This window comes from Gekko japonicus, unplaced genomic scaffold, assembly GCF_001447785.1.
Source record: "Gekko japonicus isolate JY-2015 unplaced genomic scaffold, Gekko_japonicus_V1.1 scaffold223, whole genome shotgun sequence".
NCBI lineage: Eukaryota > Metazoa > Chordata > Lepidosauria > Squamata > Gekkonidae > Gekko > Gekko japonicus.
Window position 1 is genome coordinate 1,225,803 of NW_015175977.1, and position 17,253 is coordinate 1,243,055.

A 17,253-nucleotide genomic window follows, 5' to 3' on the forward strand; every position below is an offset into this window, starting at 1 on the left:
TCGTGCTGAATTTGAACTTTACGAATTTCTTCTTGAATATTATGCAATTTCAAATCAAAACTTGTTGGTTCACTTAATTCCACTTTAATGTGCCTTAGCCAGTCAAGTGTGCGGTGGATTTCAGTTTGGAAATCTATGCTCTGCACTAGCCTGTTTTCACACTCTGCCACAGTATCAGTAATGGCAGTCTGTAATGTTTTCAGCACTTCCTGCCAATCTCGCACCTGTTGATTTGCTCGGTCATGCGTGGATGAATCAAGCTGGGAAGAAAGCATCTCTAGATGTTCAGCAATCCGTTTTAAAATGCTCCCTGAATCTTGCAGACTCCCAGCCAAAGCATGATATATTTTCAGTTTTTCCTCTACTGGGAGTGTTTCTTCATTCACTTTTGTTTGTTCTTCTTTTACAGAATTTAGCTGCATCTCAAGCTGCTTACACATTGCTTCATGTTCATGATATGCCTCTACCATATCTTCTAACTGGTTCACTTTCTGTTCTATTTGCCTTTTTAGTTTGTGATACAGAGTGGTGAGCATCAACATATCTTCTGGTTGCCATGGCTGCCCAGTATTCCGAAAAGCTTCCCTTTTCTGGCTTAATTCGTCTACTGCAGCTCCAAGGTTCATAACTTCACTTAGGATCGTTTTGTAATCCTGCTGGAGTGACACAGCCTCTTTGGCTAAAAGGGCAGAAGGGGTTTTGTGCATGTTTATAAACTGGTCTTCCAACTCAGAGAGGGCCTTTGTTGTCAATTCAATTAATGACACATATTCTTTACGAGCAAAGATAGCTTCTTGGACTTTACTGAATTTGTCCTTAGCCAGGGTAATGACTGCATTGAATTGCTGAGGAAAAATGCTAAGTTTTTCATCAAGATAGGTACGGTCCATTTCATTAAGTGATGGTAAGATCTCCTGGCCAACTTTTTGCAGTGTCAGGAGGAGGTTTTCATATTCAGGGAACTGCTCAAGAATCTGCTGATACTTTGCTAACTGGGAGTAAAGTTCAGAATTGCTATTCATTAAATTGATCTCTGGGAATGAGACAATATCAGATTGCTTTAGCCAATGGCAAACTTTATCCAAATCTTCCTTAAAATATTTTCTAGAAACCATATGTTTCTCCAGCTCTATAAGTCGCTGGCTACATTTTTGTAAAACACCTTCATACATGTTCTGAATCTCTTGAAGTTTATCTAACACTTCAGTCTTCTCTTGTTCTGTCGTCTCCTTCATTAAATCCCTCCCTTGAGACCACAGCCCAGTGAGTTCACTTTGGAAAGATTTTAGACTGGCTTGTGTACTCTTGCAAGTCCTGATTTGTTTGCTCACATCTTCTGGTAGCAGAGAGATAAACTCATGGAACATCACCTTTTTCTCATGATTTTGTATATGATTAATGGCCTGAAAGGCTGCAAGGAAGAACTGAGTCCTTTCAGACAATGCTTTGCTTAGGTGTTTTCTCCTCTGCCCAACCAGATCACTAAGGCAATCCACATGACTCTGAGCATTCGAGAGGTATTTCTGCAGCATCTTCCTTTCATTAAGTCCTAAATTAGTCATCAACCTATCAGCATCCTTTATAAGTGATTTCAGAACAAGCTGTTTAGCTTCCACTTCACTGCATATGGTGAGATGATCCATGAGGAAGTTTTGAGCCAGGTCAGGAGGTGGGCTATGTTTGAGAGCCTCAGAAATGTTAGGCTGCTGTTCTTCTGCCCACTCCATTAGTTCTTGAAGTTTGGCCTGCACCACACTCATCTCTTCTAAAGTGGTAACAGACAAATGGATTTTTCTTTTGATAAGGTCCTCTAGCTGGACCCAACGCAGCTCAAAGTGGCCCGATTGTTCTTTCACTAATTCTCTGTCATCAAGGTTCAGGTGTTCTGTCACCTTCTGCTTTTGATCTTTTAAATCTTCAAGAGCAAATCGTCTCTCCTGTAAAGTCTGTGCCAGCTTTTTCAGTGCCTCAAGATGTGTAACAGTACTTTCTGCATCTGATCTGTTAAAAGAAATATCTATTACTAGAGCAGTGCAGAAGTTAATATAGAATACATGAAATATTTTGGAGGAACATTAGAACGTTTTCTTAAAATGGAAAGTTGAACTGTATTTAGATACTTTAAGCATTTCAATCACTGGCAAACAAGCACTAATGCAATGTGCTGTACAATTCTGATATTTTTAGTAACTGTAGCAATCTTAGAAAGTATGTTGCCAATTAAAAAGAAACTCTGCCATCTACTGCATCCTCACTTACTATGGAGGTCCAGGTCACTTCGGTCACCGGATTGACCTTTTATCACCTTCGGCTGAACAGGCAACTGATTCCCTATCTTGCTCCTCAGGACTTAGCTACAGTGATCCATGCAATGGTCACTTCCAGGCTAGATTACTGTAACTTCCTCTACACAGGGCTACCCTTGAGCCTGATCTGGAAATTGTAGCTAGGGCAGAATGCAGCAACATGCCCAATGACAGTGATGCCTACGCGGGCGCACATTCAGCCAGTGTTGTGCCAACTGCACTGGCTGCCGATTGAATACCGGATCTGGTTCAAGGTTATGGTTTTGACCTTTAAAACCCTATGTGGCCTGGGACCATCATACCTGCTGGACCGCCTTTCCCCATATGAGCCCCGGAGAGCTTTACGCTCTTCTGATCAACGTCTCATGGTGGTCCCCAGCCTGAGGGACGTCTGCTTAGCCTTGACCAGGGTGAGGGCTTTTTCGGCCCTTGCCCCGGCCTGGTGGAACATGCTCCTATTTGAGATCAGGGTCCTGCAGAACCTTTTACAGTTCCGCAGGGCCTATAAAGCGGAGCTGTTCCGCCAGGCCTTTGGTTGAGGTGGCAGGCATTCAACCATTCTGGCCCCCCAGTCCATGAGTTCTGGAACCTCTTTGACAAAGTTTAAAAGTCCATGAGTTTTCAGTATATAGACTGAAAACTTTATTTCCCTCTTGAGAGTTCCAGCACCTCTTTTTCAAAAAGAAGCAGCAGCAGCTGCTGCCGCCACCACCCTGGGTGGCACTATTAATAAGGTACATATAAAAAATACAATTGTAAGTTTTCTTGACTTCATGTATAAAAAGGTTTTTCATACCTTGCCAAGTTGTCCCATTCCTGTGTAAACTTCTCCAAAAAGCCTTCTACTGCATTCATGCAATCATGGTAACTCCTTGTTCTCTGAAGATCCTCTTCCCTTTGTAGAAGCACTTTGTTCGTTTCAAGGCAAAGGTCTAACCAATGAGTACTTAAGTGTCCTACTTCCTTGTGCTCTGGTGACTCCTGTCCTTGGGTCAGTTTGCTCACCTTTTCAGTCACAGCTGTCAAAGCTGCCTGCTTAAACTGCAGCTTCTGACTGAACTCCTATATAAGGGGACACATAAAGGAAAAAAGCAAAGGAACTTCCCATTAAAATCAGAGATGTAGATAAAAACTTGCAATGCTTTACACAGACTGCATCACAAAAACAAACAGAAGGCAGCAGTATTTCCATCTTTCAGTCCCATGATTTCTGTGATGACAACTTTGTGGGGAATAAAGCAATAAGAAACGAAGTTTAAGAAATTGAAAGTTCCACAGACAGAATCAGACTGAAGCTGATATGGGCCCCAGCATCTCACTTTTTGTCTTCCCTTTAGAAAAGACATTGCCTCTTCCTAGTTGTGTTTTCCATAACTAAGAGTGGAAGAGCTCCCCATTTTCTTTTTCCTTCATGCTCTATGAAGAACACATCCACATGCATATATGTACACACACACACAAAGGCTGCCTTTGCACACAAATACTAGTAGTTGGGGGGGGAATGACACATTAAACAAAAAATTCAACACTATTTGAAAAGAAAATAATACAAAAGAAAAGCAGTTTGGGAGAGGGAAGTTTAGACTAGAGAAGTGGCCAAGGGTGACAGAGTGCTTAGCTCACTTTCTGCTTCCTATTTTGTCACATCAAAATGCCCTCAAGCAGCTCCCCAGAGCTTGGGCAAATGCCAAGTAATCCAGCAAACGCATGTATAAAATTAAAGGGGAGCAGCTGCTTGAGGGGAGGCAATTTGTAGCATAGAAATTACTTGTAGGATAAGGGTTATGACCTCTGTCCTCTTTCCACTTCTGTGTTCTAAAGTTTCTCATGCAAAGCTGCTTTTCTCATTAAATGACTTTTATTTTAAAGTATTCCTTTTATGGCTGTTTGCAATGTAATGTATTTTTGGGCCCTTGCATGAACGTAATTAAGCTATGTAGTCCTAATAAAAACTTGGTATGGTTGAGAAGAAGATACTTAGGTATGTGCTTGTATTATATGGCTTGACATTATCCAAGGCCAGAGGCAGAAGGACTGATTAATAATGATAGGCAGATTTGAGTCCTCTTTGCCAAAATCTGTCCTGGATTTGTTTGGTTCAGGACAGCTCTGGGGAGGTTGGATCAGTACAGAAGACAAATATTTTGGTATTCTGTTAACAGGATAGGAGAGAGTTTGGGGGAAAAAACAAATAGCACTAAACTACCTATTCCAGCTCACTGAGGCATTCCAGTTTTTGGGCACTGCATTCCTTGAACTGCATGATTAAATAATAATTAATATATAGCATATAGAGTGCTTAAGGCTCTAATCTGAAGTGTACTTTCCTGGAAGTAAGCCCTAGTTAATAACATGAGACTTCCTTTCAAGCAGACCTGCTTAAGATTGCTCCCAAAAGCACGGAAAGGAAATGAACTGCTGGATAAAAACTTTTATTTCACTCGAAAGCGAGTTGCTTCTTACCTTCACCTGCAAAACCATATTCTGAGCAATGTTCAGTTCCAGCTCTGCCCCTCGTCTCTTCATATTCTGTAGCTGTTGATCTGCATCCTGCAAATATATCCAAAGCTCTGCCTTCATTTGTTTTATCTCCTCCCAGCCCTGAGCAAGGTACTGTGAATTCATTATCCGATCTTCAATCTGAAAAATATAGGGGAGGGTAATAAAAACATTTTAATGCAATTATTTACTGGCTGTATTAAATGTACACTAGCACTTTATGTAGGGCAGCCACTTGCAGTAGATTTACAGTAGGGGGTGGGGACAGGCCACAGAGATGGAGGATAAAGGGAGCTTGCGTAAGTCTCCAGTGTCTAAAACTGTAGCCCTGCAAAATATCAAAATTGAGACTGCTATAGCACAGGGACTCACGAGTCACTAAATAATTTTATTACAATTTTACCTACAACTTGTCAAACTTTCTAGTGCTTAGGGAAAACTAAGGATTCAAAAGGACTTAAACAGGCAACTTATAAATGGGTTTTATAGCTTGTCCTCTCCTGCCTGCATTCCAAGAGCTATTGTGACCTACATATACTCTGTTAGATGGAGTGAAAAACTAAACATTTTTTTATTTCAGTTAGATTTCACTGATGTAATTCCTTTGCCTTTTGCCAGCACTTGCATTATTGCTTTGGTTTAGTGATTCAAACAAAATAATAAAAACAGAACAGAGTGTGCCACTGCTGACTAGTCCAATAAGCTTACTTCAAGGACAACAGCAGGTTGCCTTTAAGGTTTAGAAAAGAGACACGTTACTTTGCTTGATTTTCTTTTCTCCTTTATTATCTGTCCTTCTAGAGGCTTGGAAAACAATCTCTCTTACACATGCATGCTTGTTCAGACTACAGTTTACAGATTGCCTGGATTTGCATTATTTGCTTCTCTGGTATTAAAAAAATTTGATTGTTGGAATTTGGTCTTTATTCACAATTGACAGATTGGTTGTTAGGCCATTTTTAAATAATTTACTGCATAATGCTGTGATGTATTGATGATTCTGATAAACTCTTAAAAATTCTTATTAGAAAGTGTTAATACAGAAACATATTTTGAAGTATTCTGATGGAAAACTTCTGAAATCTATTCAACAACACAATGAGAGCCAGAACAGTATTATGGTTGGACTGGAATCTGGGATAACCGAGTGTGAATCCCTGTTCTGCCATGGAAGGTCGCTGGGTGACTTTGGGCCAGTCACACACTCTCAGTCTAACCTATCTCACACAGATGTTGTGTGGATAAAATGGAGAGGCAAATGTTGTAACAATGTTGTAAACTGCTTTGTGTCCCCATTGGGGAGAAAAGCAATGTATAAATACCTAATAAATTTAAATAAATTTTTTAAAAAATTCTGCCACTGTGCAAAACTTTTACAATGTATGTGAATAAATGCATGTATTTTGTTCAATGCTAAAGTTATTATAGCTGATCTAATATAAGACACAATTTTAATGATGGTTTGGGATAAGTCGATGTATTGGTTAGGATCCCTGATATTTCAATGTAGTTTTGTAGTGGCTTTAGCTCTAGACTCAGACATCAGAAAATATTTGAAATTGCATTTTTACCATTGAAATCTGTCAACATCAGGGGTCGTTTGGGACTGGAGCAGGCCGGAGCGCCGCTCCAGAAGCCCAGGAGCAGGCACAAATGGCGGTGGCGGCAAGTCCTGCCCTCAAGTTCCTTCTCTCTAGAGTCGCACCACAGCAGCGGCGCGATCTCTCCATTGTATGAATACATAGAATACAATGGGAAGATCATGCCGCTGCTGCAGCGCAACGCTAGAGAGAAGGGGTTTAAAGTTTAAAAACCCCTTCTTTCTGGAGTTGCGCCACAACGGTGGCACAATCTCTCCATTGTATTCTATGGCCCCATAGAATACAATGGAGAGACCACGCCACTGCTGTGGCACGACTCTAGAGAGAAGGGGTTTAAACTTTAAACCCCCAGTCCACCTTGGCAGGCCGGCTGAGGAAGGGATGTGGAGGGTTTTGAAGATGCCTCCCCCCCTTTTTGCATGGCATATGCTAATGAGCTATTATGCTTATAGCTTATTAGGTAGGCTAATGAGCTCCTGCAGCTCTTTTTCTATGAAATGACCCCTGGTCAACATATTTCAATTCATTTCATATGCAGCAGTTATGAATAATGGTACTCAAACTAAAGCAGTAAATTCCATATATTACTGCATCAGTTGTTAATGCTTCACTTTGAAGTAGGGAGGGAAGCCTTGTTATACTGTTTCTTCAGACAAATAATACCCAACATGACCCATGTGACAAAGCAAGACATTTAAACCTCTAAGAAGGATTAGTGGAGGTCTGTCACAGTTTGTCCCATACCGTTTGCTTTGTTAGCTGGATGTCTGTCACTGTATTCTTTACTGTGCTATCAGACAAATCACACATAGAGCATAAAAGATCCAGATAGGTGTTTGCTTGCTCTTGCAGGGCTCTGAAATGTTTGACCTAAAGAGAATGAGCAAATTTTCTCATGAGAACAGACTTATCACATACAAAACTGTATATCTTTGTTTCCAAAATGGAAGGAGGAATGCTTCAACACAGCTTTCATACGTCTGCCTTTTTCTCTATACTAAGACATATTAATGGTTCACTTTGCATTTAACTTTCAAGAATCAAAAGAACCACTTAGAGTGCAGTACAGCAAACAGCAATTAGATTCAGGTGGGGTAGCCATGTTGGTCTGAAGGAGCAGAACAAAGTTGGAGTCCAGTGGCACCTTTAAGGCCAACGAAGTCTGAGAGCCAGTTTGGTGTAGTGGTTAAGTGTGCGGACTCTAATCTGGGAGAACCAGGTTTGATTCCCCACTCCTCCACTTGCACTTGCTGATGTGACCTTGGGTCAGTCACAAGCTCTGGCACAGCTGTTCCTGAAAGAGCAGTTTGTGTCAGAGTTCTCTCAGCCCCACCCACCTCACAGGGTGTCTGTTGTGGGGAGGGGAAGGGAAAGGAGTTTGTAAGCCACTCTGAGACCAGGAATAAATCCAATCTCCTCTTCTTCTTCTATTCAAGGTATAAGCTTTGTGTGCATGCACACTGAAGAAGTATCCTTGCACACGAAAGCTTATACCTTGAATAAAACTTTGTTTATCTTAAAGGTGCCACTGGACTCAAACTTTGTTCTGCAGACAGCAATGTTTGCACAACTTTCATTGAGGATTTGGACAGTTGGACAGCACATTTTTTTTCTCAGAAGAAAGGCCATGTGCAAGAATTCAAATCAAATCAAAAACCTGTTTTAGGCATTTGCTACAAATTGCCTAAACAGATCTCACAGCATCAAGAGGTAACATAAATAAACAATCATAACGTTTAAAAAAGAAAAGAAAAAGGGGAGTTATCAAAAGTTACTGACAATCAGTTCCCAGAACCTCATGGCGGTAGGAGATACCTAGCTATCTGATTAGCAATATGAGGGTTCTGGTCAGATAGAAGATATAAAATTAAATGCTTGTCAGAGTGGCCAAAGAGAGCTAATTAAAGAGTTCCTAAGTATAAAAATTACAGTAAAGCAAAACATGAGATAGAAATTCAGGAACTCCAGCTCTACACGGGCAGAGTCTTTCTTGATGAGGAGTTCTTAACACTCTGCCATAAAGGACTGCAGAAGGCAAGACATGGAACCTTGTGAGCATAAAAACTCTTCAGATTTTCAGGGATTTGTGGTGCAAGAAATGAGCAGCTAGAATCCCATAATCAGGCACTATACCACACATAAGCGGGGAACATGTCCTATTAGCTAATGAGTACAGAGTTGGTGTCTCAATATCCAACAATCTTTGACACAACACTCTAAAAGCTTGTTGTTTCTCCAGCATGAAAAGCAAGTCCAGTGAAATGCCAATTGACTTGATTTTATGCAAAATTAGATGTGACCAATTGCTTGAAAAAGAGTTAGACAACGTAATATGGACAAAACCAGGGTATTCAGATATAAAGTGGAGACAGAACCAAAATGTCAAGGTCTGAAGCCAGGCTCTTGTGTTAGGATTCATCCCGAGGAATTAACACCCCAGAATTGGTCGTCTAGACAAACTAATGATTCTGTATCTGAACAAATTCATCACCATCTGGTCTCACTACAAATTACTTAATCCACCCCCTGTCTTAATGGCATTATAACTTCAAGCAGCAGCTTTCTGAGGGTCTGATGCTCAAAACAGGGTCTCTCTTCATGAAAGGAACCAATTAAATTGCCATTGGCATAAATAGCGTTATATTTAGAAAAAGAATTACTGGGTGTGATAAACCATTATCAAGGACAGCTCAACTACATTACCCCACTATGGATTCTACTCTGACAGAAATCCCCACTGAATTCCCCGTTGCATTGTTATGCATGTTCTCTTAGTGGATAATGATGTATTAAATGAGTCCGGGCAAACATGTACAGAAAAAGTGCTATGCAATTAAGATGGTTACCACAATGAACACTTGGATTTTATTATTTAAGCCTAACAGTGCCTTCTACGTGGCCCTTTTCTAAGTAGATATGGCATAATTGATCTTGTGCTCCATATCACCTTTACTTCCTCCATACCAACAAGCCCAGGGTGCTGGTAGGCAGACATTACCCCATTGACAATGTGGCCCTAGTTAGTTGAACCGGAATTTGGAACTATATGTAAACCGCTCAGAGACCTGTCAAAAAGGTTAGAGCGGTATATAAATGGAATGTATAAATAAATAAATAAATAAAATGTTCCACAGCTGTACAGAAATTGTTGGTCAAACAATTTGAGCAGTCAGATGGCAACAGGTAATGAACTTCAGATTAAACAGACATACATATTAGGTAACATACAAACAATCTGTGAAACTGTAAAAACTATGCAGAAAAGTGGGGGTACTTTAAGGAATTTAATTTCAATACACAGTACAACATCCAGCAGCAGACTTTAGATGGGAACATATGACTCCCTGTCAGGATTACATTGCACTCAATTTTGTATACTGCATCCCATTTCCTTTCTGAAGTTAGAAAAGCCAGTATATTATTTCAAGATCTTGATGAACACACTTATGTCTGCATAATCCTACACACATTTTGGATTGCACATACAAGCTATGTTCTCAGTTGTTTCCCAAGGGGTTTTTTTACCTGCTTTATAGCATCTGCTAGGCTGAAAGGCGGCCGAGGACTTGGCTTTAACTCTGGCTGAACAGTAGAGAACCAAGACTGGCATTGTTGAAGAGTATCTTGATGGTTAACATGTTTCTGCAGTTCATGCTCCAAACTCTGGTACACCTACCCAAATAAAACAAAACAAAACACGAATCAGGCAATTAACATCTCTGATGCTGCTAATAGAAGTAAATCCTTGCTTAATATGACAGGCTGACTGACTTATTGTAATTTGAACTACTTAAGATTTGCCAACAAATTACAGAATGATCTTCTTTTACAATGCTCCCTCCTGAAGAAAGGCAAGAAGGGGGGGGTAGACTAGACTTGAGAGAAGTCTGGATCATATCAGTAGTTACATGTTAGGGCCAGGTCTGAGAATGGCGTGAAATAGCTCAGCCAAGGACCAAAAAAAAAAAAGATATAGTTCAAAGATGGAGTGTATTGGTTAGGGGTCAACCGATAATCATGTGTATGAGAAAGCTGTAATCATTATTTCTGATATTCACTGCTATTATTATTTTTACAAAGTAGTAGTAGTAGCAGTTACGAACACTAACTATAAGTCCATGGCCTCTTAAAGGCAAGCCTATATGTGAATCAAACCTGGCAAGAATAGGGTTGCCAAGTCCATCTTCCACCCCCAGCGGGGGACTTTGGGGGCGTTCCTGGAGGGGGTGGGGCATCCCCAATGTGATGACGTCACATTGGGGACATCTGCCGCCCCCCCCCCGTGCGCCGGATCTCCAGAAACGGCAGTTCCCTGCAGTTAAAGTAGCCGGCAGCAGGCGTTTCCCCTTTAAGAGCAGCTGCGTTTCCCTTTTAAGAACGAAGCTGGCTTTCCCCTGCAAGCTTGCAGAGTTCGCGCTTGGGATGAAACACGGGTTGCACACACTTAAAGGTAGAGAGATGGGTGGCTGTGGGTGTTGGGGGCGGGGCTTCAGCGGGTTGAACCCCCCCAAAAAACGGGGGACCCCTGGCAAACTGGGGGGTTTGGCAACCCTAGGCAAGAATCACCTGGAATACCATCCTACCTTAATTAAAGAGAAGGGAGGAAGAGGGAGAGAAACAACTGCTGCTCTAGAGTGGGAGTGAAGCCACATTGTGACCAGTTGTCTGTTAGCTAGACAGAGCCACTGAGGAAAAGCCCCTCTCCTTGCTGTGGTTCTGAATGATACCTCTGTCTGATACCAAGAGGAGATGCCTTCTCATCCTGAATAAGGCCCTACTGTTGGGACTACTGCTGAATATATCAGTTTATATTAATTAAAAACAACAACAACTTTAAGTTAAAAATATTTTCAGTATTCTATGATTGTCTTCCAATGTTCTGTTTCACAAATATCTTTCAGATACAAAGATAAGAAACATTGTATTCTGTATTTTTACCATCTAATATTATGTTTTATTTCAAGACATGTATATAAAACCATTCCAGTATAGTGGAATCATGGAACAATGATCTGAGCTTTTAAAAATCCTATTTGCTAGCACATTTTGCTTTGTTGTGTTATCTGCTAAACATGAGTGGATTAAAAAGACTTACTCTTTGAGCTGTGCTGCAAATAGCAGAATAGCTGTCCCTTGTTCCCTGCTGTTGGGTTTCTATATTTTGCTTAAATTTTGCTTGGAGATGCTCTGCACATTCACTGATCAAGACATCTCCTTTTCTTTTAAGGCTGTACAAGCGATTTTCAAAGCTAGCAATCTCTTCCATCATTGCCTAAAGAAAGCAGCATGTTAAAGGTCACAGCTCCCCCCCCAAAATGTTTCCAGCAACAGACCTTCATTTTGCTTTTTTAAAAAATATTGAGCCTTTAAAGAAAAGGCAAAAAAAAAAATTATGTATCCTTTTTTCAGCAGACACAGCTGAACACCCAAATAAGTGTGCTTTATTCTACAGTGTATTGTAGGGGGAACTCTGATTGTACAAAAAAAAAAAGTACCTCCAGAACCTCAACCTCCATTGACGTGAACAGAAAAGTCCACTCATGCATGCCTTTTGCAAGCATCCAAAACGACGCATGTACACAAGGACCTGCACCAATGCTCAAAAGAAAATTTTAATGAAATTAAGAAGCATTTCTCCCAGTTAGGATGGGGGCAGTCACATGCGCAAGATAAAGCGAGGGAGAAGCGAGGCTATTTCCTCCGGAGGAATTTGACCTGCAGTTGCGTAATCACACAGTCCTTGGAAGCTGCGGGCACAGCCCACCACTGCGTGATCAGACGCAACCATGGGTGAGTCGGGGTTGGGGTTTTTTTGCTGTTTGTTTCTGATGTGCTTAAACGAGGAATTGATGAATCGCATCTCCACACTGAATTCTCCCTATAGAGATTGCAATGATGCGCATACTGAGAGGGGGAAAACAACAATGGCACGGAGTCAGGATGGCCTGATCAGACCATCCCGATGCCATGAGAGCGCGCTAGAGTGATCAGACACAGGAAACTCTGTCCGTGGCCCGTTGCAACCCGTTTACGACCGGATTTTCCCCGGTGTCTTTTTACTCCGCTTCTGCGGTGGAGCAAAACGGGTTGCCAATGGGTGTGGGGCACTTCCCAGATGTTCGTGTCTGATCACGCCCTTTAAATTTGCCCGGCATTCGCTCCTATGGTGGGGCTAATTGCGCATGTGATCGCAGCCAGTGTTAGTCTTTATGTTACTTTTATTCTTCTAATTAAAATACTGATGCCTTTTCCATATTTATAATTTGCCTACATAAACGCAAATAACAGAGGAAAAAATCCCAGGAGTTGTGCTTTTGGAGCAATCAGAGCATTTCTGATTGTCAGATTTTGAGCTATAGATCCCGAAGTGTGAAGAAGCAGTAATTTTTTAAAAATGGAATCTCATCCAAATTTGTGCTGCAATTTTTATATAGCACAAAATACGAAGCTGTAAGAATATTTTTATTTTCCCTAAACTGAGCATATTTTCCCATCTTCAAAGAAGGGAAGAAAGCAAGATTACTATTATTACAATAATGAAGATACAGGATTATTTGAGACATTTTCTACTGAAAATAGCCATTTGTGTCTCTTGTAGACTTACCTTGTGGTTGGCTAATTGTTGTGTTACAATTTCTAGATTACTGTTCTCCATCAGGTCAGGGGTAACCAACCTGCTTGACATCTGTAACAACCACTTTTCCACCTCTTGTAAATCACTATTGTACTCTTCATGTTGTTTTACTTTCACCTCCAGGCTTGTAACATGTGCCTGAGTGTTCACAAGAAAACCACAGTCACTATTTAAAAATAGTTTCAATATTACAATAATCTTTAAGTACTATTTATAATTGTCTCTCCATTTTTTGCAGGTATGACTGCCTCCTTCAGAAGTAGGATTGTCAACTCCCAGTTGAGAAATACCTGGAGATTCTGGGGGTGGAGCTTGAGGAGGACAGCGTTTGGGGAAGGACTTCAGTGAGGTATAATGCCATAGACTCCACCTTCCAAAGCAGCCATTTTCTCCAGGTGAACTGATCTCTGTCACTTAGAGATCAGTTATAATAGAGGGAGATATTGGGCTACCACCTGGAGGTTGGCAACCCTGTTCATAAAAATGCCTCACCATTATTTGCATCTTAGTTGTCTTGCTAATAATCAAGATATGCAATATCTCCCTTATAAATAATAGCCAAATGGTGGTGGCACTTCTCTAGAACATTCCACACGCTCCAAAATCAGTTCATTCTCTGATCTGTCATTCAGAGGGTCTCCCTATCCACTGGCTGCTTTGCCTGAGTCCTGCCTCCAACATTCTAAACATTTTGCAGTTCCTCCCCCCCCCATAGGCCAGTCAGAACACAGAGGTCATTTGCATATGTGGCCTCATTGGCCTCTGCCTCGGAACACAGAGGTTGTTTGCATATGCGACTTGATTGGCTTCTGCCTTTAACATTCTAACCAGTTTTGCTCTTCTGAGGTAAAATGTGTCCAATCTCCAGGTGAGGGCTGGAGATCACTCAGAATTACAACTGCTTTCCAGATGGCAGAGATCAGTTCCCCTGGAGAAAATGGTGGACTCTGTATCCTTATATGCTGTTGAGGTGGCTCCCATATGACAGCCAATGTGACGATTTGCTCTTCCTCTCCCCCCCATAGCCAGTCAGAACACAGAGGTTATTTGCATATGCAGCCTCATTGGCCTTTGCCTCAGAACACAGAGGTTGTTTGCATATGCGACTTGATTGGCTTCTGCCTTTAACATTCTAACCAGTTTTGCTCTTCTGAGGTAAAATGTGTCCAATCTCCAGGTGAGGGCTGGAGATCACTCAGAATTACAACTGCTTTCCAGATGGCAGAGATCAGTTCCCCTGGAGAAAATGGTGGACTCTGTATCCTTATATGCTGTTGAGGTGGCTCCCATATGACAGCCAATGTGACGTAGCAGTCAGGGCTTCAGAGTACGGGAGAGGCTGCAGGTGTGTGGGGGGTGGAAAGCTGAAGAGTGAGGGGGAAATAAAGGTAGGTTGATGATTGGCTGAGAAGGAGATAGGGTTGCCAACTCCAGGTGGGAAATTCCTGGAGATGTGAGGGATGGAGCCTGGAGAGGGTGAGGTTTCAGGAGGCATGGGACCTCGGACAGGTACAAAGCCATAGACTCCACCCTCCAACTATTCCCTTCTGGGGAACCATTGTTGCCAATCTCAAGGTGAGGGCTGGAGATCACTCAAAATTACAACTGTTCTTTAGGTAGCAGAGATCAGTTCCTCTGGAGAAAATGGTGGACTCAGTATCATTATACCCTGCTGAGGTCGCCACAGCAAATTGACACTGAGTGTCCAAGGCCGGGGCACCCACCCAGAGCCTCTTTCCAGAGGCCATTGTATTTATTTCCACAACAAGCCTTTTCCCTAGTTTATGAATAAATATTATTTTGGGGGAAAAAATAGATTGGCTTCTCCTGATAAAAAAAATCTGAGAATTTGGCTGCAGTAGCTACACTGAATATTCATCTGCAAACATTTCAAGATGGATGAAAAACTTTTGGCTCAGTTTATAGTTTTTTACTTCTATTATTTCCTTAGGCCACTGCCTCAACTCAATTTATTCATCTGATCATTACGAGAGTGATAACAGTCAATGTTAATCAGGTATCATAGTGAGTATGATTATGTCAGAAGTCAAGTGTGGCCCAGCTGGACAGAGGGCAGCCCAGTTACAGAGAATTCTTCTGGGATACACTAGCCTCTCTAAGCAAGACAAATGTTTGGAAACAGAGGGGGTGGGATCATGTTATCTCCTTTAAAATTTCAGTTTGGAAGCCTTTTGTCACTTAAAAAAGAGCTAATACGTAGTATGTTGCACAGCATATAACCCTCCCACTCCCTAATCGATTTTACTGTTTGGCCTACATATAGGGAAATACTGTGATGCTCATCCCACTGTAATATGGCAAAATGCCCAACTAAAGTCATTTTAAAGGAGATGATCTCAAGCAACAAGTGCTAAATGATTAGAAAGGCCAATTTTCAAGGATATTTCTGATACTTTTCCTCATCCAAAATCATTAGGGTTGCCAAGTCGGGTGTTGCGCTGCAGCGGGGGACTCCCGGCTGGCGCCGGGAGCGCGCGCGCAAAGCATGCGTGCACTGCACGCACGTCACCCGGAAGTGACATGACGACGCCAGGCACGCTGGGGGCCGGGCCTAGACCATCCAAGGGAAAACCATAGAGTTTTCCTTCAGATGACTGTGGCCTCACCCCAGCGTACCCAGCGTGGTCGCGTCACTTCCGGGTGACGCGCACATCGGGGTGGGGCTCCCCCTGGGGCCCAATCCGCCGGCGGCAGGGGGACTTGGCAAGCCTAAAAATCATTGCTGGCTCTGGCGTTCCAAATTACCTGTCTGTCTGGGTTTTTCCCCAAAGTGAAAGTGATGCCCTAGGAATTCTCTATCACTCCTTATTTTATTTCCAGTTTTTGTTCAGAAACCTATACATATACCATTGGATACAAATTTCAAAGGTCTTCTTCCCTTCTTTGTGTTACCAGTGTTCACATGTGTATTGATAAAACACTGCAAGACAACATTCGTGGTATGAAGATGTGTATAGTTCCAAAATGATTATCTTAATGCCGTGTTTTACCAATGCTTAGCAGCAAAGTGCACCAGCAAAACATCACACACAAAACAGAATTTTGATGCAATTATATGTAGAGCACAGCAAGGTAGCTTTTTATAATATTCTAACTGTTTTCTTGTGGACATCAGCAACATAAAGCAATATGTGGACATCAGCAATATAAATATGCAAATGAGCTTAAGGCCAAGGCCATGATTCTAAAAACACTTTCTTGGGAAATAAGACCAATTTAATAACTTGGAACTTATTTCTATGTAGACCTGCTGCTAGGGCTGCTAGTCACCAGGCAGTAGCTGGAGATCTCCTGGTATTACAACTAGTCTCCAAATGATTAGTTCACCTGGAGACAACAGTCACTTTGGAAGGTGAGCGCTATGGCATTATACCCAATTGAAGTCCCTTCTGTCCCCCAAACCCTGCCCTCCACAGACTCCGCTCCCAAAATCTCTGGGTATTTCTCACCCCGAAACTGGCGACCCTAATAGTTCCTAAAGGAACTGAAATAGGTATCTAACTGTGCATTGATCTAACTTCAAAGTCAATTTTACAAATTCTCCTAATTAAACCTAAATTAAGAATGAGTACTGAGAAATGCCAGAATAATAAAGGAACAGAATGGAGAAAATTTTGCTCATCATTAGGAACTCTGAACATTTTAACTCGTGTTTTATGTACTTCCGTAAAGATCATCGAAAGAGGAAGCCCTTTCATTAGGGGAAAATGGTCTCATGGAAAAGCACATACTTTACAGATCAGCCCCAATTCCATACCCTTTGCAAAGATTATTGAATATTTCTGTAGGAGGAATGTTTCCTCTTGAATAAATGCCCACTTTTGTTTTAATAATATGACATACTATAGTACATATTTTGAACTAATTTTTAATATACAAAAATGCTTTCAATTCATCTTTATAAAAAGCTTTGTGAAGTATTCCACTGTCTTCTCAACCTACTGATGGAAACTATAACCTACTCAGTAAGCAACATAGCTGACTACATGGTTGAGCTAAGCCTGGAACTCCAATATCCTCACAGTCCAAATTCAAATCGTATCAAATTTACCATATTTTGGGCTTCTTTAGAGGGTATGGCCTTGAGGGGAGATGATGGCTCAGAAATATTTTAATGTGTTAGAACAACAGGTTGTTATGAAAAAATACCAACTTATTTTAAATTAATTGTCTTTAAAAACTGCTGGTACAA

General features: G+C 41.4%; 1 protein-coding gene across 1 annotated transcript in view; it reads right to left on the reverse strand.

Moving 5' to 3' along the window:
- Window positions 1–17,253, reverse strand: part of SYNE1 (spectrin repeat containing, nuclear envelope 1) — a 436,861-nt gene that overhangs the window by 217,475 nt on the left and 202,133 nt on the right. Inside the window, exons 68-74 of the mRNA XM_015426162.1 lie at window positions 13,011–13,178; window positions 11,502–11,678; window positions 9,932–10,078; window positions 7,151–7,276; window positions 4,770–4,946; window positions 3,103–3,368; window positions 1–2,001 (exon numbers count right to left, since the gene is read on the reverse strand). The exon at window positions 1–2,001 is cut by the window's left edge and continues 199 nt beyond it. Of these exons, the coding sequence (XP_015281648.1) occupies window positions 1–2,001; window positions 3,103–3,368; window positions 4,770–4,946; window positions 7,151–7,276; window positions 9,932–10,078; window positions 11,502–11,678; window positions 13,011–13,178 (3,062 nt within the window). The remainder of the gene's footprint in view (window positions 2,002–3,102; window positions 3,369–4,769; window positions 4,947–7,150; window positions 7,277–9,931; window positions 10,079–11,501; window positions 11,679–13,010; window positions 13,179–17,253) is intronic.